Consider the following 25,985-nt stretch of genomic DNA (forward strand, 5'->3'; position numbering starts at 1 on the left):
TACTGTCGAAGTCCCCTTTTATGGCTGTTCGCATTTGCCTTATGTATTGAGGTGCTCCTATGTTGGGGGCATAGATATTTACAACTGTTATATCTTCTTCTTGGATTGATCCCTTGATCATTATGTAGTGTCCTTCCTTGTGTTTTGTAATAGTGTTTACTTTAAAGTCTAATTTGTCTGATATGAGTATTGCTACTCTAGCTTTCTTTTGACTTCCATTTGCATGGAATTTCTTTTTCTATCCTCTTACTTTCAGTCTGTATGTGTCCCTAGGTCTGAAGTGGGTTTCTTGTAGACAGCATATATAAGGGTCTTGTTTTTGTATCCATTTAGCCAGTCTGTGCCTTTTGGTTGGAGCATTTAATCCATTTCCATTTAAGGTGATTATTGACATGTATGTTCCTATTACTGTTTTCTTAATTGTTTTGTTGTTGTTTTTGTAGGTCTTTTCCTTCTCTTGTGTTTCCTGCTTAGAAAAGTTCCTTTAGCAATTGTTGTAAGGCTGGTTTGGTGGTGCTGCGTTCTCTTAACTTTTGCTTGTCTGTAAAGCTTTTGATTTCTCCGTTGAATCTGAATGAGATTCTTGCTGGGTAGAGTATTCTTGGCTGTAGGTTTTTCTCTTTCAAAACTTTAAGTATATCCTGCCATTCCCTTCTGGCTTGCAGAGTTTCTGCAGAAAGGTCAGCTGTTATCCTTATGGGTTTTCCCTTATATGTTATTTGCTGCTTTTCTCTTGCTGCTTTTAATATTTTTTCTTCATGTTTAATTTTCGTTCATTTGATTAATATGTGCCTCAGTGTATTTCTCCTTGGGTTTATCCTGCCTGGGACTCTGCGCTTCTTGGACTTGATTGACTATTTCCTTTCCCATGTTCAGGGAGTTTTCCACTATAACCTCTTCAAATATTTTCTCAGACCCTTTCTTGTTTTCTTCTTCTTCTGGGACGCCTATGATTCAAGTTGGTGTGCTTAATGTCCCCAAGGTCTCTGAGAGTATATTCCATTCTTTTTATTCTTTTCTCTTTTTCCTGCTCTGTGGTAGTTATTTCCACCATTCTGTCTTCCAGCTTACTTGTTTTTCTGCCTCAGTTATTCTGCTGTTAATACCATCTAGAGTGTTTTTATTTCACTTATTGTGTTGTTCATTACTGTTTGTTTGCTCTTTAGTTCTTCTAGGTCCTTATTAAATGTTTCTTGTATTTTCTGTATTTTGTTTTTGAGATTTTGGATCATCTTTACTACCATTACTCTGAATTCTTTTTCAGGCAAGTTTCCTGTTTCTTCTTCATTTATTTGGTCTAGTGGGTTTTTATCTTGCTCCTTTGCCTGCAAGGCGTTTCTTTATTTTCTTATTTTGTCTGATTTACGGTATTTGAGGTCTCCTTTCCATAGGCTGCCTAGTAGTAATTCCTCTTGTTTCTGTTCTCTGCCCCCTGTGGTGGGGTTGATGCAGTGTCTTGAGTAGGTTTCCTGATGGGAGGGTCAGGTGTTGCTTTCTGGTGTGTGGATCTGAGTCTTTTCCCTTTGATGAGCAGGGCTGTGTCAGGTGGTGTGTTTTGGGATATCTGTGAGCTTAATGTGACTTTAGGTAGTCTGTGTGCTGATGGGTGGTTTTGTGTTCCTGTCTTGTTTGCAGTTTTGTGTGAGGTATCCATTACTGGCAGTTGCAGGCAGTTGGGTGAAGCCAAGTCTTAGACTCTCATACAGGCCTCTGTGAGAGCTCTCTGCAGTTAATATTCCCTGTGCCTGGGGATTCTCTAGTGGTCTAGCATCCTGGACTCGGTGCTCCGTCCCTAGAGCCTCACTCTTGTCTTTAGATCAAGGAATCCAGACCCCAGATGTTGCTCATCCCAACAATAACGGGGATTAAAAAAGACTGTCCAAGCCCCAGACTAATGGTAAAAGGTTAAACCAAACAAACAAATAGTGAATCAGGGAAACACGTACACACACAAGAGAAACAAAAACAGAACCCAATAGAATATAAAGCAACTAGAACCACCAGACAGAAGAAACCCAGAACGCAATCAGACAATTAAAGAGAAAACCAACAAAAACTCAAAACCAAAAAAAGAAAACCTAAGCAGACTAAAGACTGATGCAAAGAAACAAAACAAACTGACAAGTATGGTTAAAAAAAAAGAGAGAGAGAGAGAGAAATGGGAAGGAGGACAGTACAACAGAAGCACAACATAACTATGGAACTATATAAACAATTTTAAAAGGAAGAGAAAGGAAAGGAAGAAGAAAAAGGAAAAAAAAAAAAAACCCCAGAGGAATACTGGAAGCAAGACCCAAATATGACAGGGACCAAATAGAAACAAGGACCAAATACAAGAAGGAGCAAGAGAACAACCAAGACTGATGATCCCCAAAATGAAATCAAACAATTATAATTAGAACTAAGATAAAGACAAAACCTAAAAACAAAAACCAAAGCAGTGTGTCATCTGAAGCGTAGAGCAAGGAAACAACAGACTGATAATAATGATTAAAAGTATAATAAAATAAAATAAAGTAAAATAAAATAGGGATAAAAACAGAGCAACAGAAGAGCATAGTATAACTGGAAATATAAAAAGAAAAAGAAAAAAAATAGAAATGTATTAAAGATAAAAAAGAAAAAACATAGGGGAGAAGAACTCAGCACTACAGAAAAGCTAGCTAGAAATAGAAATATATAAAAAGGATAAAAATAAAGATAAAAGTAAAAAACATAAAAAAATTTTTTTAAATGTAAAGACCCTTAGGACTAAGATCATAATTAAAAGGAAAAGCCAGAACTGACAACAGAATGGATCAAATCAATAGAATTAATAATAATAATTGTTTCCTCGGGGTCTCAGCTGTAAGTGTCATTGTACACGCCTTGAGCCTCAGGCTACCTTTGCCTCCCCCAAGGGGCCCTCCTCTGCCTCTAGGTTGGATTCTGGACCTGCTGTGGGCCCTGCGGGGTCCACTTAGGCTCTGATCTGGCCCAATTCCTGTGTGTGCTTGTTCCTAAAGTATACAGCTGCCAGAGCTAGAGCTTTTTCATTTGTGGGAACATTCATTTTCTACTCAGATATTCCAAAAACATAGGGTCTACCTAGCTGATCACGGGGATTTAGTGTACAATTTGTTTAGCTGATGGAAAGATTTTAGAACCTTTTCGTTAGTCCCCGTCCCTGGCATTCAGCTTTGGTTTTGTCCCCATCTCTGTGTGTGGTCCAACCATGGGATTCTGGTCCTGAGGCTGCCTTGGAGCTCTTGGGGCTACCTTGGAGCTCTTGGATCTGCCTCAGTGAGGGCTTCCTTTATTGTAAATCTGCAGGTGCCGGCATGTAGGGAGAGAGAGGCTTTGTTAGTGGCTCCTCTCCCTGCATGTGACTCAGCAGTAGTGCCCTGCTTGGATCACGGGAGCCCTGGGGTATCGCCAAATATGCAGGGATGCCGGAGGCCACAGGTCTATAAATTGTTTTTTCACCCATGTGAATATCTGGTAGGACATTCAGAGTTGCATGGGACAATTCGTTGATTGTGACCATCCCACCCATTTCAGGGTGTTTAGTGTCCCAGGCCCCTGCCTATGAATACTAATAGTGTCTTCAAGTGAACCAGGAACTCCCCCACAAATTTCTAAAACATTCTGGGCAGGGGAGTAACTGCTCCTATTGAGATCCATTGTTTTGGCGTTATAAACTATTTGTTATACAAATTAAATTTCTGTGTTTTTATGATAAAAATTCTTTGCTAGCATTACCACCCAATTTTTTAAAAACTTTGATAGATAACCTTAGTAGACAGTAATACATATCACTTACTCACATTCACATGCCTCATTTCTAGGTGAACTTTCCACCTCTGACTCAGACTGAATTTAAACTATTAGTTTCTAGGAGTGTCTAGATCACATTTAAGTTATCAAGACTCTCTAACAAAGGTAAAGACTAGGGTCCTCTAATGAGGATCAGTATCAGGGGTGTCTCTGAGAACGATTAATCCTTTTGTTTCCTTTCTCTCTTCCTGGTGGGGTCTCCTTCCAAACCAGGGCTAGGACCCCCTTAACAAGGGTCAAGACCAGAGAGAGAAAACAGGATTCAAACTCATGTACTGAGATACTCAAGATAAAAGTCAAACCAATTCCAAAAGGCTCACTTTGATACAATATCATAAAAGCCTGTACATAAGGAATTTTATCCCATTTTCTTTCCCTTTTAAAAAAACAGTTTTAGTTGAATGTAGGTGTTATAGTCTAAAAACCATTGAGGGGCCATTGTTCATCAGAGCCTAAGGAATACTGGAGCCATGTGGTGTTACAGTAAAATATCATTTTCTTTCTTTTCATGGGAGCATAGCTGAAGATCTTCCAGTTTTGCAAAATACACCCTAGGGGACTACAAGATTGAACAGAGCTCTCATTACCCATTAATCTTTAACACAGCTGGTGTGAAAGAAACCAGAAATAGACAGACTGGCAGATCAGTATCTGTTGGAGTCTTCTCAGGGTCACAGTTTCCTAGCATCAGAATGGAAAGTTTCCTACTACCATTCCAGATGGGGATGCAGATGAGCTTTGGTCTAACAGGGAGTTTCTCAATTACTGCTCAGGCAGTGCTGGATGGCCAAGGGACTCCTTGACCCAGAAGGGAAAGCCCAATTAAAGTGGTACTCTGCTCAAAACAAGATGACCAAGTTATATGCCCCCCCCCCAAAAAAAAGAGTAAAAGTCCAGTCAAGGCAACCCAGTATGGAAGAATGCCCTGGTGTTGTCACAAATGAGGTTACACCACTTACCAGAAACATCTTACAGATCAGGGCCAGAACCTTGTTTCCTTTACTAGAGAATTGAAAGCACCATGAGCCAGTGATGCCTGGTTAGTGGCAAGCACTCAGGGCTGTCCCTGAGACAAAAGTGCTCAGGCACCTGCTAGACAAGATCTGAGTGCCACCATCAGCCAGGGGCTGATGTGCCATGGGTGAGATGCCACTCAGGATGGCTGCCCCTTCATGGTCACCAAAATTGTTACTGAACCAAACTTGGATGTGCTTGCCTGCCACACAGCAAGGCAAATTTACTGACACCTGATTGTGTTGAAGGAAAGTACAGTGTTTTATTGCAGGGTGCCAAGCAAGGAGAACAGGCTGCTTATGCCCAAAAGGCTCAAACTCCCTAATGGCGTTTTTCAGGGAAGGGTTTTTTTTTTTTTTTTTAATAAATTTATTTATTTATTTTATTTATTGGCTGCATTGGGTCTTCATTGCTGCACACAGGCTTTCTCTAGTTGCTATGAGCAGGGGCTGCTCTTCATTGTGGTGCACAGTCTCCTCATTGTAGTGGCTTCTCTTGTTGTGGAGCACAGGCTGTAGGTGCATGGGCTTCAGTAGTTGTGGCACATGGGCTCAACAGTTGTGGCTCACGGGCTCTAGAGCACAGGCTCAATAGTTGTGGTGCATGGGCTTAGTTGCTCTGCGGCATGTGGAGTCTTCCCAGAGCAGGGCTCAAACCCGTGTCCCCTGCATTGGCAGGTAGATTCTTAACCACTGTGCTACCTAGGGAGTCCCAGGGAAGGGTTTTTAAAGGCAGCATTTGCGATGAGGGTTGCAGGGTGCGTGACTTTCTTCTGACTGGTGGTGAGGTAACAGTGTGATGTTTCAGAAATTTTAATCATCAACCTCCTGGTTTAGTCCAGTCTGGGGTCCAGTGCTTGTGGTCAGCATGTAGTCATCATCTTCAACCTGGATGGGGGTCTTAGTTTCTGCAGAACAACTCCAAGATATGTGTCAGATTGTTGTATATATTCCTTGAGGAGGAACTAGGATTCTGTTTTATAGCTGAACTATTGTTTTTTGACTGGTTTTCCTCTGTTTCTGCATTCCTTCACTTCATTAATTAGTAACTGCTTGACTTTGCTGTTTGGAATTCAGGAAAGGCCTAGGAGACTAAATCCTTTTTCTACAAACAGGGGACACAGAGGGGCTTTTGTACCTGGGAGGGTCCCACAGTGTCTTACCTTTTTATATGTGTGTATATATATATATAGGAGTATAGTTGATTTACAATGTTGCATTAGTTTCAGGTGTACAGCAAAGTGTTTCAGTTATACATATATATATATATATCTATCCTTTTTCAAATCCTTTTCCCATTTAGCTTATTACAGAATATTGAGTAGAGTTCCCTGTGCTATACAGTAGGTCCTTGTTGGTTATCTATTTTAAATATATTAGTGTGTGTATGTCAATCCCATACTCCCAATTTATCCCTGCAACCTACCTGTCCACTTTGGTAACCGTAAGTTTGTTTTTGAAGTCTGTGAGTCTGTTTCTGTTTTGTAAATAAGTTCATTTGTATCATATTTTTTAGATTCCACATGTAAGTAATATATGATATTTGTCTTTCTCTGACTGACTTCACTTAGTGTGATTACCTCTAGGTTTATCCATGTTGCTACTAATGGCATTATTTCATTCCTTTTAATGGCTGAATAATATTCCATTTTATAAACATGCCACATCTTCTTTATTCATTCCTCTGATGATGGACATTTAAGTTGCTTCCATGTTCTGGCTATTGTAGATAGTGCTGCAGTGAACATTGGAGTGCACATATCTTTTCAAATTATGATTTTATTTGGATATATACCCGGGCGTGGAATTGCTGGATCATATAGTAGTTATGTTTTAGTTTTTTAAGGGAAGATCCATACTGTTCTCTGTACTGGCTGTACCAATTTACATTCCCACCAACAGTGTAGGAGGGTTCCCTTTTCTCCACAGCCTCTCCAGCCTTTATTATTTGCAGATTTTTTGATGACAGCCATTGTAACCGGTGTGAGGTGATACCTCATTGTAGTTTTGGTTTGTATTTCTCTAATAATTAATGATGTTGAGCATCTTTTCATGTGTCTACTGACCATCTGTATGCCTTTTTTGGAGAAGTGTCTATTTAGATCTTCCAACCATTTTTTGATTGGGTTGTTTGGTTTTTTGATATAGAACTGCATGAGCTGTTTGTATATTTTGGAGAGTCACTTCATTTGCAAATATTTTCTCCCATTCTGTGGGGTGTGGGTTGTCTTTTCATTTTGTTTATGGTTTCCTTTGCTATGCAAAAGCTTTTAAGTTTAATTTGGTCCTGCTTGTTTATTTTTCTTTTCATTACTCTAGGAGGTGGATCAAAAAATATCTTGCTGGGATATCAGGATATATGTATAAATACAGCTGATTCACTTTGGTGTACCTCAAAAACTGGCACAAGAGTGTAAAGCAATTATATTCCAATAAAGAGCTTAAAAAAAAAAGCTCTTGCTGCAATTTACGTCAAAGAATGTTCTGCCTATGTTTTCCTCTGAGAGTTTTATAGGATTTGGCCTTACATTTAGGCTTGTAATCCATCTGAGTTATTTTTGTGTGGATGGTGTTAGGGAGTGTTCTAATTTCATTATTTTACATGTAGCTGTCCATTTTTCCCAGCACCACTTATTGAAGAGACTTTCTTCCATTGTATATTCTTGCCTCCTTTGTCATAGAGTAGGTGACCATAGGTGTGTCAGTCTCTTCGTATTTTCTGTTTCTTCCTGGTTCAGTCTTGGAAGGTTGTACCTTTCTAAGAATTTGTCCATTTCTTCCATATAGTTGCTTGTGGTAGTCTTTTATGATCCTTTGTATTTCTTTGGTGTCCATAGTAATTTCTACTTTTTCATTTCTAATTTCATTGATTTGAGCCCTCTCCTTTTTTTTTCTTGATGAGTCTGGCTAAAGGTTTATCAATTTTGTTTATCTTTTCAAAGAACCAGCTTTTAGTTTGATATTTTCTATTGTTTTCTTCATCTCTGTTTCATTTATTTCTGCTCTGATCTTTATGATTTCTTTCCTTCTATTAACTTTGGTTTTATTTGTTCTTCTTTCTCTAATTGCTTTAGCGTAAGGTTAGGTCGTTTATTTGAGATTTTTCTTATTTCCTGAGGTAAGATTGTGTTGCTGTAAACTTCCTTCTTAGAACTGCTTTTGCTGCATCCCATAGGTTTTGGATAGCTGTGCTTTCGTTTTCATTTGTCTCTAGGTATTTTTTGATTTCCTCTTTGATTTCTTCAGTTATCCATTGGTTGTTTAGTAGCATATTGTTTAGCTTCTACATTTTTGTGTTTTTTTTTAGTTTTTTTCTTATACTTGATTTCTAATCTCATAGTGTTGTGGTTGGAAAAGATGCTTGATATGATTTTAATTTTCTTAAATTTACCAGGGCTCACTTTGTGGCCCAGCATGTGGTCAGTCCTGGAGAATTTTCCATGTGCACTTCAGAAGAATGTGTATTCTGCTGCTTTTGGATGGAATACTCTATAAATATCAATTAAATCCATCTATTTTAACATGTCATTTAAGGCCTCTTTTTCCTTGTTGATTTTCTGTCTGGACGATCTGTCCATTGTTGAAAATGGGGTGTTCAAGTCTCCCATAATTACTGTGTTACTATCATTTTCTTCTTTTATGGGGTCTTAGTATTTGCCTTATATGTTGAGGTGCTCCTATGTTGGGTGCATGTATTTACAGTTGTTGTATCTTCTTCTTGGATTGATCATTATGTAGTGTCCTTCTTTGTCTCTTGTAACACCCTTTATTTTAAAATCTATTTTGTCTGAAATGAGTATTGCTACTCCAGCTTTCTTTTGATTTCCATTTGCATGGAATACATTTTTCCATCCCCTCACTTTCAATCTGTATGTGTCCCTAGATCTCAAGTGGGTCCCTTGTAGACAGTATATATATGGGTCTTGTTTTTGTATCCATTGAGCAGTCTATGCATTTGGTTGGAGCATTTAATCTGTTTATGTTTAAGGTAATTATTGTTATGTATGTTCTTATTGCTATTTTGTTAATTGCTTTGGATTTGTTTATGTAGGTCTTTTTTTCTCACCTTCCTCTTTTGTTCTCTTCTTTTGTGATTTGATGACTAAATTTAGTGTTGTGTTTGAATTCCTTTTTTTTTTTTTTTTTTTGGGCACACGGGCTTAGTTGCTCCGCGGCATGTGGGATCTTCCTAGAGCAGGGATCAAACTCATGTCCTCCACATTGGCAGGCAGACTCCCAACCACTGCGCCACCTAGGAAGTGTGTGTGTGTATATTTTTGGTTTGCTGTTACCATGAGGTTTTGATATAGTAGTCTATATATAAACAAGATTGATTTAAGTTGCTGTTCTTTTAATTTGAAATGCATTTCCAGTATCCTGCATTTGTACTCTCCTCATGATTACCATTTTTAAAAATATTTATTTATCTATTTAATTTTGGCTGTGTCAGTTCTTAGTTTCAGTGGGTGGGTTCTTCATTGTGGTGCACAGACTTCTTTCTAGTTGTGGTGTGGGCTCCAGTGCGTGTGGGCTCAGTAGTTGCAGCGTGCAGACTTAGTTGCCCCGTGACCCGTGGGATCTTAGTTCCCCGACCAGAGAATGAACCCACGTCCCCTGCATTCAAAGGTGGATTCTTAACCACTGGACCACCAGGGAAGTTCCTGATAGCTGGTTTTGATATCATATTTGTTTGTGGATTATTTCCTGCCTTTAGTGTATGTTTGCCTTTACTAGTGAGCTTTTCCACTCATAATTTTATTGTATGTATGTCTTTTTTTTTCTGCCTAGAGAAGTTCCTTTAACATTTGTTTTATTTATTTATTCATTTATTTATTTAATTTATTGACTGCATTGGGTCTTTGTTGCTGCGCACGGGCTTTTCTCTACTTGTGGCAAGCAGAGGCTATTCTTCATTGCAGTGTGTGGGCTTCTCATTGCGGTGGCTTCTCTTGTTGCAGAGCACAGGCTCACAGAGCATGGGCTCTAGGCGCACGAGCTTCAGTAGTTGCAGCATGTGGGCTCAGTAGTTGCAGCATGTGGGCTCAGTAGTTGCAGCTCGTGGGCTCTAGAGCATAGGCTCAGTCGTTGTGGCACATGGGCTTAGTTGCTCTGTGGCACGTGGGATCCTCCCAGACCAGGGATTGAACCCATGTCCCCTGCATTGACAGGCATGTTCTTAATCACTGCACCACCTGGGAAGTGTCATCCGTTAGCATTTGTTGCACAGCTGGTCTGGTGGTGCTGAATTCTCTTAGGTTTTGCTTGTGTGGTTAGCTCTTGATTTCTCCATGAAATCTAAATGAGAGCCTTGCTGGGTAGAGTATTCTTGGTTGTAGGTTTTTCCCTTTCATGCTTTAAATATATTGTGCCATCCCTTCTGTCTTGCAGAGTCTCTCCTGAAAAATTAGCTGATAACCTTATGGGGATTCCCCTATAAGTTATTTGTTGCTTTTGCTTTGTTGCTTTTAATATTTTTTTCTTTGTCTTTAATTTTTGTCAATTTGATAACTATATGTTTTGGCATATTCCTCCTTGGGTTTATCCTGCCTGGGACTCTCTGCCCTTCCTGGACTTGGGTAATTGTTTCCTTTCCCATGCTGGGGAATTTCTCAGCTATTATCTCTTCAAATATTTTCTCAGGTCTTTTCTCTCTCTCTTCTCCTTCTGGGACCTCTGTAATGAGAATGTCAGTGTGTTTAAGATTGTCCCAGAGGTGTCTGAGACTGTTCTCGTGTCTTTTCATTCTTTTTTCTTTATTCTGTTCCACAGCAGTGATTTCCAACATTGTCTTCCAGCTTACTTATCCATTTTTCTGCCTCATTTACTCTGCTGATTCCTTCTAGTATATTTTTCATTTCAGTTATTGTGTTGTTCACCTCTGTTTGTTCTTTAGATCTTCTAGCTCTTTGTTAAAAATTTCCTGTATCTTCTGTCTGTGCCTCTATTCTTTTTCTGAGATCTTGGATCATCTCTACTATCATTATGCTGAATTCTTTTTTGGGTAGATTGCCTATCTCCATTTCACTTAGTTTTTCTTCTGGGGTTTTATCTTGTTCCTTTGTCTGGGACATAGCCATCTCATTTTGTCTACCTTTCTGTGATTGCGGTTTCCATTCTGCCAGCTGCAAGGTTGTAATTCTTGTTGCTTCTGCTATCCTCCCCCTGGTGGATGAGACTGGTTTAAGCGGCTTATGCAGGCTTTCTGATTGGAGGGACTGGTTCCTGCCCACTAGTGAGTCGAGCTGGGTATTGTCCCTCTAGTAGGCAGGGCCATGTCACGGTGGGTATTTAGCAGGCAGCTGTGGGCTCAAGAAGACTTCAGGTAGCCTATCTGCTGATCAGTGGGGCTGTTTTACTACCCTGTTGTTTGCTTGGGCTGAGGCATCCCAGCACGGGAGCCTATAGGCTGTTGGGTGAGTCCAGGTCTTGGTGAGAAAATGGCAACCTCCAGGAGGACTCATGGCAATGAGTACTCCTCAGAACTACTGCCACCAGTGTCTTTGTCCCTGCAGTAATCCATAGCCACCCCCTGCCTCTCAAAGACCAGCAGGTAGGTCTGGCCAAAGCTCCTGTGAGGTCACTGCTTTTTCTTCTGGGTACTGGTGTGCATGAGACCTTGTATGTGCCCTCCAAGAGTGGAGTTTCTCTTTTTCCCAGTCCTGTGGAATTCCTGCAGTCAAACCCCACTGGCCTTCAAAGCCAGATGCTCTGGGGGCTCCTCCTCTAGATGCCAGACCCCCAGGATGGGGAGCCTGACATGGGGCTCAGTACTTTCACTCCTGTGGGAGAACATCTGTGATATAGTTATTTTGCAGTTTGTGGGTCACCCACCTGGGGTATGGGATTTGATTTTATCGCAGTTGCACCCCTTCTAATGTCTTGTTGTGGCTTCTCCTTTGTTTTTGGATGTAGGATATCTTTTTTGGTAGGTTCCAGTGTTTTTTTTTTTTTATGAGTGTTCACCAATTAGTTGTGATTTTGGTATTTTCTTGATATGGGTTGGGCTCATGTCCTTCTATGTGCCATCTTGTTTCAGGGTCCTGCGTTATTTCAGAATCATATTCAGTTTCTTCATCTTTCATATCTAATTGGTTTATCTACAATTAGTAATTGATTGGAAATGACCTTAGACTTTGCAGACTGATGCCAGTTTGAAGCATGTTTGTTTCCAGTCTGCAGTGAGATGAGAATAGAAAATGAAAGGACGTGCTTAAAAACTTTTATAGCAGTTTGACATTGTCATGGCATCCAAGTGTATGATTTTTGTATTTTTCAGAGATATCACTTTCCATGTTAGAAATATATATGTTATTCTTTACCATAGATTTTATGAAAAGTGCTGATATAGACCAGTAATATTCAAACATTTTAGAAGATTTAAAGCTGTTAAACAGTTGAATCAAACCAAACTCTATGTGGAAGCCCAATTTATAAAATACACGAAAGTAAAATTCTCTTTAGAACTTGTCTGGGTCTGAGAACCCCCAAACTCACACAGTGGCCCCCTCATTGCCACCATGGACCCTCAAGTGCTTGTCAGAGCACAGTTTGAAACCCACAAACCCACTGGTTTATAGAGACCAACACATTTCTTTACTACTAATAAAATTAGGGCTTAATGTATATCCCATGACAGAAAAAGGGTAATTTTTCCTAATGTATAAATATATCTTGTGGAAAAGACTAAAAAAAACCCAAAACTTCTAACTAGTTTTAACATCAACACTAGAATTTAGAGTATTTGCCTTTGTGACTTTTGTTTCTGATATTGTTTTTAAACTTTTGTTTGTCATCTTTGTCTTACTTTGTCTTTGTCTTACATCTGGGTCTTACTATCTGTGGAATGGCTTGCCCACTGGCAGCACAGGCCTCTGCCTCAGTTTCACTTTATTCTTTTGATTTGTGGAGGTGACTTCTAGGGCCTTGAAAAGTGAATTTTGTATTTCTATTTGTATTTTAGATAAATATATCCTAAATATAGCATTCAAGTTGGGTAAAAGTTCTCATAAAGTTACTCACAGAAAGGTAATATTTTTATATGGATACCATAGATCTGATTATTTCACTCAACTGGGTGAAATACTCCAGTGGCTTCAAATTCCTGTTAAGATAAAAACCAATAATTAGAGAAGTACAAATCAAAATTACAATGAGTTACCACCTAGCACTAGTCAGAATGGCGATCATTAAAAAGTCTATAAAAAACAAATGCTGGAGAGGGTGTGCAGAAAAGGGAACCTTCCTACAGTGTTGGTGGGAATGTAAATTGATGCAGCCACTATGGAAAACAGTATGGAGATTCCTTAGAAAAGTAAAATTAGAGTTGCCATATGATCCAGCAATCCCATTCCTGGGTATACATCCAGGTAAAACTATACTTTGAAAAGATACATGCACCCCAATGTTCATAGCAGCACTATTTACTATAGCCAAGACATGGAAGCAACCAGAATGTCCATTGGCAGATGAATGGATGAAGATGTGGTACATATATACAGTGGAATACCACTCAGTTATAAAAAGGAAAGAAATAATGCCATTTGCAGCCAACATGGATCAACCTAGAGAGAGATTATCATACTAAGTGAAGTAAGTCAGATAGACAAATATCGCATGATATCACATATATGTGGAATCTAAAATATGACTCAAATGAACTTATTTAAGAAGCAGAAACAGACTCAGACATAGAAAACATACTTGTGGTTGCCAAGGTGAAGGGGGGGTGGTATGGGAGGGATGGGGTTGGGTGTCTGGGCTTAGCAGATGCAAACTATTATATATAGAATGGATAAATAACAAGGTCCTACTATATAGCACAGGGGGCTATATTCAATATCCTGTAATAAACCATAATGGAAAAGACTGTGTGTGTGTGTGTGTGTGTGTGTGTGTGTACACACATATATATAAAACTGAGTCACCTTGCTGTACACCAGAAACCAACACAACATTGTATATCAACTACAGCTCAATAATAAATAAGTAAATAAGATCAGTAACTATGCTTAATCTTATCTCTTCCCACCTCTACAGCTAGATATTCCACCTGTTTCCCTGCTGCCACCTACGCTTTCCCTGGCTTTTGTGTTTAGTTGGTTTTTATTTTTTAAAATAGCTAGTTTTTTTTTCTCATTTCAGGACTCTTGCACGTAACCTTTTCCTCCTATTCTGACACGGATTGTCTACCTCCTATTTCTTCAGGTCTTAGCTTAAACATCATCTTGGGAAACTTATCCTGTCCCTGCTTCACTAGCTTAGGTCTCTCTAGAACGTATTCTCATTATTTGCTGTATCTTTTTTCTTCATGGCATTATCACAATTGAAATAAAATAATTTTGTGTGTATTCATTTGTATATTCTGCCTGTAGATTGTTGCCTCCACCAGTGTAGAAATTGTCTACCTTGTTCACCACTCTATCCTCACTCTCTAGCAGAGTGTCCAACATGTTGTAGATATTCAATAAATAACTGTGGAAGAATTATGGATATATGTGTAAAGTCTGTATGATTTTTTTTTTTTTTAGGTTAAAGAAAGACCTGATGTGGGAGTTTATATCAAGGATTTATCAGCTTATGTGGTAAATAATGCTGATGATATGGATAGAATTATGACACTGGGCCACAAAAATCGTAAGTGTAGTGCTTAATTGTGATTAAACATTTATGTGTGGAGTAGGCTGGTTTAGAAGCAAAGCTGATATGGCATTTTGCACCGTAAAGGTTGGATTTGTAGGTTTCTTGAAAACCCTTTCTCTTTGACTATTTGTAGTAGCGAAAAGCTTGACACAATCTAAATAACTATCAATAAAACACTGGTTATATAAATTATATGTGGAAAGCATGTATGAATGAAAGATATCACAGATTGCTTTCCATGCTGACCAAAATTTTGTTTCTTAGTAATATTGCTATATTTTTGAGACTCATATCACTGTCTCTTGTTAGCTATAATAGCATTGGCAACATTTATAGAGTACTTACTATGTGGCAAGTGCTTGTGCGAATGCTTTATAAGAATTATCTCTTTTAATCTTCAAAATGGACTATGAAGGTATTAAATTCCTATGTTATGCATGAGGAAACTGACTTAAAGTCAATTGTCCAAGGTTGTATACTACTTAATAAGTGGCAGAGTGAGTGTTTGAGTCTACACCAATAATAAGCATTAACCAGGCACTATATTGCCTCCCTTTTGTTGACAAGAAAAGCAAACAAAATTAAATAAAGTGGCATTCTTTTTAGTAATTGTTTCAGGTTTTTTCCAAAGAATAAAAAGCTTCACCAGCAATACTGCTGATGCCCCATTTGCTGGTGCTGCTAACAGCAATTAGAGATTAGAGGTAAAACATAAGAACATAGGAAGTAAACATTTTTTTTGTTTTAGATTTTTGTGACTAGACTGAAAATCTAGCAAACACAAGGAAATGAAACAAAAATTTTGAAAAATCAATTGCATTCTTATAAACCAAATAATAGAAAGAAAAAGACCAAAATTTTAACATGAAAATGAACAAAAGATATACATGACCATGTTGTTCACAGAACTATACACAGCAATAAGTATATGAAAGGATGTTCAACTTCACAAGTAATCAGGAAAATGCATGTTAAAACAATGGGAGATGTTTTACCCATCAGATTGAATGAAAGGATATCCAGGTTGGTGAGGCTCTAAGGAAATGGGCAGTGGTGATGGGAACATACAGCCTTTTGAAGGGCAATATAACTGTATCTGTTGAAAATTTAAGAATGCATTCCTTCGACCCATTGTTTCTATTTCTAGATATATATTCCAGAAAAGTATATTTTGGTGTGAACAAAAAAATACCTTATTGCAGCATTATTTGTAATAGCAAAAAGCTTGACACAATCTAAATAACTATCAATAAAACATTGGTTATATAAATTATGGTGCAAAAATACTATGGACTGTAACGAAGCTGTAAAAAAACAATGAGTTAAATCTACATGTAGAGACCCAGAAGACTTTCCAGATATGTGTTAAGTGAAAAAGAAAGCTAACCAGCATAGTATGTAATGCATCATCCCATTTATATATGTGTAAAAAAAGCTAGATTATTAAACTACATATTTGAGTGTTGTCTGTGTGTGTGTGTTCACATGTATGTATGTGAAATACGAAATGAAAGGACATTTAATAGTGGTTACCTTTAGTGAAGGGGAAATTAGATTGGGGGAAAGGGATGTAGGGAGCTTTCACTTTATGTTTTTTGTATGTTTGTATTTATGCATTTTTTATACCAGGAATATGTTCATGTATTGCTTATTTAATTAAAAAAATTTTTAACATAAGATTCCATTCACAATAGTGACCAAAACCTTCCAGTAACTACCCGAGAATTAACTTAACTTGGTATGTGAGATTTGTCTAAGGAAAATGAAAAAATGCTAATGAGAGAAATAAAATGAAAGGAAGGTAAAGAGATTTGAAGACCTAAGATAGCAGAGAGGAAAATAGTCTTAATTAATAAATAGGTTGAGTTTAAGAATTACACATTTAGCAGGGGGGAGGAGGGGAACCTTCCTATACTGTTGGTGGGAATGTAAATTGGTGCAGCCACTATGGAAAATAGTATAGAGGTTCCTCAGAAAACTAAAAATAAGAGTTGCCATATGATCCAGCAATCCCAGTCCTGGGCATATATCCACACAAAACTATAATTTGAAAAGATACATGCACCCCTATGTTCATAGCAGCACTGTTCACAATAGCCAAGACATGGAAACAACCTGAATGTGCATTAAGAGATGAATGGATAAAGAAGATGTGGTGTACACACACACACACTCAACACACACACACACACACACACACACACACACATGCAATGGAATATTTCCCAGACATAAAAAAGAATGAAATAATGCCATTTGTGGCAATAAGGATGGGCCTAGAGATTATCATACTAAGTGAAGTAAGCCAGAAAAAGACAAATGCCATGTAATATCACTTATATGTGGAATCTAAAATACAACACAAATGAACATATCTATGAAACAGAAACAGATTCATAGATACAGAGAACAGACTTGTGCTTGCCAAGGAGGAGGAGGGGTTGGGGAGAGAAAGACTGGGATAAGTTTTTCAATACCACCTTGAAAAACATAAAAATTCAATTTTTCTATTCCAAAATATTTTGATAAAAATTACAGCCATGGAAGTGTGTTTTGTTTTATTTCCATTATGTGATGTGTTAGGTTGGATCATTTAGTCTACTTGATTACAAGCAGTTCTCTCTTAGGGATTGTAAAGTCCAGTGTAGGTCACTTTTGACATAACGTGTGTTGCATTGCTTTGTTTTCATAACCAGAAATATAGAAAAATTAATCATAAATAGCATGCTTTACTTACATTGCAAAAACAATGGGTATTAAAATATTAAATATGACTTTTTCAAATTACACTCTCTCCCACTCCAAATTGAAAAACACTGCTATAGTTTGATTTGATAATCACATAGCTATAAAACTATTCCTATTCTTTCATAAGGTAGTTCCAGTTTGTAAAATACATCCCATGGATGCAATTCTAAAGAGAAAGAAATGTATCTGCTCAGAGATGCTCATATTAGTGCCCCTTATGAAGAACTAAATAGGAAACAACCCCAAATATCTCTCAGTAAGATAATAACAAAATCAATTTTAGTAAAAATTTCAGGTAGTTTTTACATGGAAATATATGTATACAGGACATAATATTAAGTGGGGAAAAAAACAAGATAAAATAAGACCTGCTCTGGAAATATGTATAGTGTGTTACTTCTGATTAGATGATTTGAAGTGGTGTCAGATTTATTAGTTTTTTTATACTTTTGGAAAAAATTCATAAATTTGATTTTAAAAATCTATAATTTGATTTAAAAGAAAATAGAAAAATATAGTATGGAGTTACAAATCCTTGCATTTTCCCTCACTGATTTTCCATTTACCTTCTTTCCTTGGGTTTTACTTTATCAGTGAAATTTACATTCTAGTTATCTGACTTCTAATATAGCCATTTGCTATAAAGAGTACCATTTTAATGTTTAAATTCCGAAATCACAGCTTGCGTGGAGAAGCTCTGTGTGAATATATAGTAGGAAAATAACTTTGTCCTTGGGTGAAATTAACATATTGCTTTTAAAATACTTTGGAATTTAAGGAAGAAAAACAATACACGCTTATTGTGAAAAACAAAACAGATCTTTTTCTTTGCACAGTATTTTCATGTAAAATATTTATACACATTCAATTCTTAGCATATTTTGAATGGATGCTTTGTTTTACAGAAATGGGGTTATACTCTATATTCCTCTTTTTTTTTCATATGTTATGGGTATCTTTTCATGTCAGTCAGATATACCTTTTTTTTTTTTTTAACTCTTTATTGGAATATATTTGCTTTACATTCTTGTACCCATCTCTGAGGTACACCAAAGTGAATCACCTGCATCTACACACATATCCCCATATCCCCTCCCTCCTGCGACTCCCCCCCACCCTCCCCGTCCTGGCCCTCCAAGGCATCTCTCCATGAAGTTGATCTCCTTTTGTTATACAGCATCTTCCCACTAGCTATCTATTTTACAGCTAGTAGTGTAAATATGTCTATGCTACTCTCTCACCTCGTCCCAACTTCCCCTTTGCCCCTCACCCCAGCCCCGTGTCCTCAAGTCCATTCTCTACTTCTGTATCTCCACTCTTGCCTGTCACTGGTTTCATCAGTACCATTTCTTCAGATTCCATATATATGTGTTAGCATACAGTATTTGTTTTTCTCTTTCTGGCTTACTTCACTCTGTATGACAGACTCTGGGTCTGTCCACCTCATGACATATAGTTCAATTTCATTCCTTTTTATGGCTGAGTAATATTCCATTGTATATATGTGCCATATCTTCTTTATCCATTCATCCGTTGATGGGCATCTAGGTTGTTTCCATGTCCTGGCTATTGTAAATAGTGCTGCAATGAACATTATGCTACTTGTTTCTTTTTGGATCATGGTTTTCTCTGGGTATATGCCCAGTAGTGGGATTACTGGATCATATGGTAGTTCTATTTTTAGTTTTTGAAGGAACCTCCAAACTGTTTTCCATAGTGGCTGCACCAATTTACACTCCAACAGTGCAGGAGAGTTCCCTTTTTTCCACACCCTCTCCAAAGTTTATTGTCTCTAGATTTTTTGATGATGGCCATTCTGACTGGTGTGAGGTGATACCTCATTGTGGCTTTGACCTGCATTTCTCTAATAATTAGTGATGTTGAGCATCTTTTCATGTGTTTGTTGGCCTTCTGTATGTCTTCTTTGGAGAAATGTCTATTTATGTTTTCTGCCCATTTGTGGATTGGGTTATTTGCTTTTTTGGTATTAAGCTGTATGAGCTGCTTGTATATTTTGGAGATTAACCCTTTGTCCATTGCTTCGTTGGCAAGTATTTTCTCCCATTCTGAGGGTTGTCTTTTTGTCTTGTTTATGGATTGTTTCGCTGTGCAGAAGCTTTTAAGTTTCATTAGGTCCCATTTGTTTATTCTTGATTTTATTTCCATGATTCTAGGAGGTGGGTCAAAAAGGATCTTGCTTTGGTATATGTCATAGAGTGTTCTGCCTATGTTTTCCTCTAGGAGTTTGATAGTGTCTGGCCTTATATTTATGTCTTTAATCCATTTTGAATTTATTTTTGTGTATGGTGTTAGGAAGTGTTCTAATTTCATTCTTTTACATGTAGCTGTCCAATTTTCCCAGTACCACTTATTGAAGAGGCTGTCTTTTTTCCATTGTATATTCGTGCCTCCTTTGTCAAAGATAAGGTGCCCATAAGTGCTTGGGTTTATCTCTGGGGTCTCTATTCTGTTCCATTGATCTTCCTTTCTATTTTTGTGCCAGTACCACACTGTCTTGATCACTGTGGCCTTATAGTATAGTTTGAAGTCAGGAAGCCTAATTCCACCAACTCCATCTTTCCTTCTCAAGATTGCTTTGGCTATTCGGAGTCTTTTGTGTTTCCATACAAATCGTAAGATTTCTTGTTCTAGTTCTGTGAAAAATGCCGTTGGTAATTTGATAGGGATTGTGTTGAATCTGTAAATTGCTTTGGGTAGGATAGTCATTTTCACAATATTGATTCTTCCAATCCAAGAACATGGTATGTCCCTCCATCTGTTTGTATCGTCTTTGATTTCTTTCATCAGTGTCTTATAGTTTTCTGCATACAGGTCTTTTGCCTCCTTAGGCAGATTTATTCCTAGGTATTTTATTCTTTTTGTTGCAGTGGTAAATGGAAGAGTTTCCTTAATTCTCTTTCTGTTCTTTCATTGTTAGTGTATAGGAATGCAAGAGATTTCTATGCATTAATTTTGTATCCTGCTACTTTACTAAATTCATCAATTATTGCTAGCAGTTTTCTTGTAGAATCTTTAGGGTTTTCTATGTATAATATCATGTCATCTGCAAAGAGTGACAATTTTACTTCTTCTTTTCCAATTTGGATTCCTTTTATCTCATTTTCTTCCCTGATTGCTGTGGCTAACACTTCCATAACTATGTTGAATAATAATGGTGAGAGTGGACACCCCTGTCTTGTTCCTGTTCTTAGAGGGAATGCTTTCAGTTTTTCACCATTTAGGATGATGTTGGCTCTTGGTTTGTCATGTATGGCTTTTATTATGTTGAGGTAATTTCCTTCTGTGCCCATTTTCTGGAGAGTTTTTATCATAAATGGATGTTGAATTTTGTCAAAAGCTTTTTCTGCATCTGTTGAGATTATCGTATGGTTTTTATCTTTCAGTTTGTTAACATGGTGTATCACATTGGTTGATTTGCATATATTGAATAATCCTTGCATTCCAGGGATCAACCCCACTTGATCATGGTGTATGATCTTTTTAATGTGCTGTTGGAGTCTGTTAGCTAGTATTTTGTTGAGGATTTTTGCATCTATATTCATCAGTGATATTGGCCTGTAATTTTCTTTTTTTGTGACATCTTTGCCTGGTTTTGGTATCAGGGTGATGATGGTGGCCTCGTAGAATGAGTTTGGGAGTGTTCCTCCTTCTGCTATAATTTGGAAGAGTTTGAGAAGGATAGGTGTTAGCTCTTCTCTAAATGTTTGATAGAATTCACCTGTGAAGCTATCTGGCCCTGGGCTTTTGTTTGTTGGGAGATTTTTCATCCCAGTCTCAATTTCTGTACTTGTGATTGGTCTGTTCATATGTTCTATTTCTTCCTGGTTCAGTCTTGGAAGATTGTACTTTTCTAAGAATTTATCCATTTCTTCCAGGTTATCCAATTTATTGGCATATAGTTTCTTGTAGTAGTCTCTCATGACGTTTTGTATTTCTGCGGTGTCTGTTGTTACTTCTCCTTTTTCATTTCTAATTCTGTTGATTTGCATCTTCTCCCTTTTTTTCCTGATAAGTTTGGCTAATGGTTTATCAATTTTGTTTGTCTTCTCAAAGAACCAGCTTTTAGTTTTATTGATCTTTGCTCATTTCCTTCATTTTTTTCATTTATTTCTGATCTAATTCTTATGATTTCTTTCCTTCTGCTCACTGTGGGGTTTTTTTGTTCTTTCTCCAGTTGGTTTGGGTGTAAGGTTATGTTGTTTATTTGATATTTTTCTTGTTTCTTGAGGTAGGACTGCATTGCTATAAACTTCCCTCTTAGGACTGCTTTTGCTGCACCCCATAAGTTTTGGGTCGTTGTGTTTTCATTGTCATTTGTTTCTAGGTATTTTTTGATTTCCTCTTTGATTTCTGTAGTGATTTCTTGGTTGTTTAATAGCATATTGTTTAGTCTCCATGTGGTTGTATTTTTTTCCTGTAATTGATATCTAATCTCATGGCATTGTGGTCAGAGAAAATGCTTGATACATTTTCAATTTTTTTGAATTTACCAAGGCTTGATTTGTGACCCAAGATGTGATCTATCCTGGAGAATGTTCCATGTGCACTTGAGAAGAAAGTGTATTCTGTGGTTTTTGGATGGAATGTCCTATAAATATCAATTAAGTCGTGATGGTCTAATGTGTCATTTAAAGCTTGTGTGTCTTTATTTTCTGTTTGGATGATCTGTCCATTGTTGTAAGTGGGGTGTTCAAGTCTCCTACTATTATTGTGCTACTGTCGATGTCTCCTTTTATGGCTGTTCTCATTTGCCTTATGTATTGAGGTGCTCCTATGTTGGGGGCATAGATATTTACAACTGTTATATCTTCTTCTTGGATTGATCCCTTGATCATTATGTAGTGTCCTTCCTTGTGTTTTGTAATAGTGTTTACTTTAAAGTCTAATTTGTCTGATATGAGTATTGCTACTCTAGCTTTCTTTTCGCTTCCATTTGCATGGAATATATTTTTCCATCCCTTTACTTTCAGTCTATATGTGTCCTTTGGTCTGAAGTGGGTTTCTTGTAGACAGCATATATAAGGGTCTTGTTTTTGTATCCATTTAGCCAGTCTGTGTCTTTTGGTTGGAGCATTTAATCCATTTCCATTTAAGGTGATTATTGACATGTATGTTCCTATTACCATTTTCTTAATTGTTTTTGGTTTGTTTTTGTAGGTCTTTTCCTTCTCTTGTGTTTCCTGCCTAGAGAAGTTCCTTTAGCAATTGTTGTAAGGCTGGTTTGGTGGTGCTGCGTTCTCTTAACTTTTGCTTGTCTGTAAAGCTTTTGATTTCTCCATTGAATCTGAATGAGATTCTTGCTGGGTAGAGTATTCTTGGCTGTAGGTTTTTCTCTCTCAGGACTTTCAGTATATCCTGCCACTCCCTTCTGGCCTGCAGAGTTTCTGTAGAATGATCAGCTGTTATCCTTATGGGTTTTCCCTTATATGTTATTTGCTGCTTTTCTCTTGCTGCTTTTAATATTTTTTCTTCATGTTTAATTTTCGTTCATTTGATTAATATGTGCCTCAGTGTATTTCTCCTTGGGTTTATCCTGCCTGGGACTCTCTGTGCTTCTTGGACTTGATTAATTATTTCCTTTCTCATGCTGGGGAAGTTTTCCACTATAACCTCTTCAAATATTTTCTCAGACCCATTATTTTTTTCTTCTTCTTCTGGGATGCCTATGATTCGAATGTTGGTGCATTTAATGTTATCACCAAGGTCTCTGAGAGTGTATTCCATTCTTTTTATTCTTTTTTCTTTTTCATGTTCTGTGGCAGTTATTTCCCCCTTTCTATCTTCTAACTCACTTATTTGTTCTTCTGCCTCAGTTATTCTGCTGTTTATACCATCTAGAGTATTTTTAATTTCAGTTATTTTGTTAGCTAGTACTGTTTGTTTGCTCTTTAGTTCTTCTGATTCCTTTTTAACTGTTTCTTGTAGATTTTGGATCATCTTTACTATCGTAACTCTGAATTCTTTTTCATTCAATTTTCCTATTTCCTCTTCCTTTATTTGGTCTTGTGTATTTTTACCTTGTTCCTTCATCTGTGGCATATTTTTTTGTCATCTCATTTTCCCTTCACTTTTGATGGGCGGGATTATGTTCCTGCTGGGTCTTGGTGTTAATTTGAGAACCTCTGGGAGACCTCATGGTAAAGGATATTTCCTGGGAACTGGGTTTCCCTATTAGTCCAATGTTTTGGCCTCAGAGCTCCCACCTCAGGAACGCAGGCCTGACACTGGGCTTGTGTATCAAGATCCCACAAGCTGTGTGGAGCAGGGAAAATGAAAAAAAAAAAGAAAAGAAAATAAGGTAGGAGAACAGGAGAACAATAGCAAGCTAAAAAATACAATAGTAGGAAATGAACAGATGTGCTAGAAAAAATTTTTAAAAAATGATGGAGCAACAACTGGATCGTAAAACAACTGCAATATCCTAAGTGAGGGGGTGGGAAGAAAAAAAAAGAGGAAAACTAAAGAGAAAACAAAAAGAAAAACAAGCCAGAAAAGGCCTTGGCTGTGGGGACAGGGCTTAGACAAGGGGGGGGGGGCAGTTAGGCAATGGGCAGAGCCTACCCTTAGAGAAGGCCCTGGGGGTGGTGGGGAATGGGGCTTAGGTCCAATGAGGTAGAAGGGCCCAGAAATGCCTCTGGTCCTGGGAGCAAAGGACCAGGTCAAGGTACCCAGCGGGCTCCCTGGGCCCAAGTTGGTGGGAGAGATGCAAGCACCTCCCTTAGTCCTCCAGTCTTGGAGGGTCCCTCCCCCTTGGGTTCTCTTTTTTCCCACCCCCTCTCTCCTATTCCCCTAGAACCCTTACAGCTGCAGGGGGCACTGAAAGGCAGGAGACCAGACTCTGACACCCAACAGGCTTCCCAGGGCCAACTGGGCTAGGGTAACACCTGCTGCACTTCCCCAGATCTCCCAGTCTGGTAGGGTCCCTATCTGCCTCTCTTCCTCTCCCCTGCCCCCCACTCTCCTGGGTTCTAAGAAGCTGGAGGGGACCCAGAGAATGAAGGACCAGGTCTGGGAGCCCAGCCCGCCTCCCTGGCCAAGGGAGCAGGCGAAACGCCCTCTAGCCTCCCCCGGCCCCTAATCTCAAAGCCCCCACCCCCTCCTGACTGCCTCTCCACCTCCTCGCCCCTCCTCCCTCCTTCCCACACCCCCAGGACCCAGGTAGCCCGGAGGGGGCCTTGGAGGGTGGAGGACCCGGCTGGGAGCCCAGCAGGCCCCCAAGCCGGCGAGCTCAGCAGGCCTCCTGGCCTCCTGGGTGGGAGAAACCCAATCGCGGTTTCCCTGATCTCCCCAGCCCCCAGCAGTCCCTCCAGGCAGGAACCTCTCGCCTCCCCCAGCCACCCCCTGGGGCGCCTGTCTGGTCAGGCTTCCCCTTCCCTGCCCCCCTGACTTCTCCCAGGTCCTACCCGGTTGCTGCGGGGTTCCTGTGGTCTGCTTGGGCCTCAGGTCCCTCGCTGGCCTCCGGTAACTGTTCTATTTGTGGAGAGACGGCATCTCCGCGTCTTCCCACGCCGCCATCTTGACTCCGCCCCACTACCTTATTTTTTTTAAAAAGACTACTTAGTAATCCATAGTGTGACTATTTCTGTAATTGATTAACTGCTGTCCTATTGGTTTTTTCTGATCTCTTGCTGTTGCAAACAGTTCTTCCGTGAATATCTTTGTATCATCTAATGTATATATGCAAGTATTCCTGTGGTTGATTCCCAGAACATATCAATAATACTTTTTAGAGACTGCTGAAACAGCAGTTAATTTTTTGAATTATTTAACATGTATTTTTAATGTAAATTAGTTAATTTTTTAAGCCAGTAATACTTGAAATTATTTTGTCCTCAAATCACCTCTTTAATATGAAAAATTAGCTTTTTGTTAACATAAATTGTCAGAAATTTCTAATAATGGCTAAATACACCTAAGCATCTATGTTTTAGCCATGTTCCCTGGCTTTTGGCTCTGATGAAATTCAGTATTCTGGATATTTAATTATTTTTAAAGGCATTCCCTGTTGTTATAGTTTTAAAGAATTTCCTCCCTTTATTCAAGGTTCTGTTGGTGCAACTAATATGAATGAACATAGTTCCCGGTCCCATGCCATCTTTACAATTACTATAGAATGCAGTGAAAAAGGCGTTGATGGTAACATGCATGTCAGGATGGGGAAGCTCCATCTTGTAGATCTTGCTGTAAGTAACAGGATGCTACTTAGGAATAACTCTTGTGATTTCTTTTTATTTTATAAATGAATAATAATTCAAGTGAAAAGCAGTGATTATGTATATAATTTTTATTTTACTTGCGCATGTGTTTAACTTATTATCATTATTCTTTTTAAAATATGTATGTATGTATGTATTTATTTATTTGGCTCTGCCAGGTCTTAGTTGCAGCATATGGGATCTAGTTACCTGACCAGGGATTGAACCTGGGCTCCCTGCATTGGGAGTGCAGAGTCTTAGCCACTGGACCACCAGGGAAGTCCCTTTACCTTACTATTAATTATGGACTATTTCAAACCTATACAAATGTAGATAGAATAGTATAATGATTTCCCACGTACCTGTCACCCAACTTCAGCAATTATCAGTTCATGGCCAGTCCTATTTCATCTCTACCCTCAGCCACTTCTTCCCTTCCAGTATTATTTTGAAGTGAATTCCAGATATCATATTAGATTTTTTACTGTAAAAGTACTTTTTTCTTAACTTTGGGAAGAATAGTCTGTAATTTTTATTTTAGCTTTACTCTGTC

General features: G+C 38.3%; 1 protein-coding gene across 2 annotated transcripts in view; it reads left to right on the forward strand.

The window, feature by feature from the left end:
- Positions 1-25,985, forward strand: part of KIF3A (kinesin family member 3A) — a 65,025-nt gene that overhangs the window by 18,767 nt on the left and 20,273 nt on the right. For both annotated transcript variants that reach the window (XM_057735370.1, XM_057735376.1), the window contains exons 5-6: positions 14,357-14,462; positions 25,281-25,420. In XM_057735370.1, the coding sequence (XP_057591353.1) occupies positions 14,357-14,462; positions 25,281-25,420 (246 nt within the window). The remainder of the gene's footprint in view (positions 1-14,356; positions 14,463-25,280; positions 25,421-25,985) is intronic.

The sequence above is a fragment of the Hippopotamus amphibius genome, chromosome 1, assembly GCF_030028045.1.
Source record: "Hippopotamus amphibius kiboko isolate mHipAmp2 chromosome 1, mHipAmp2.hap2, whole genome shotgun sequence".
Lineage (NCBI taxonomy): Eukaryota > Metazoa > Chordata > Mammalia > Artiodactyla > Hippopotamidae > Hippopotamus > Hippopotamus amphibius.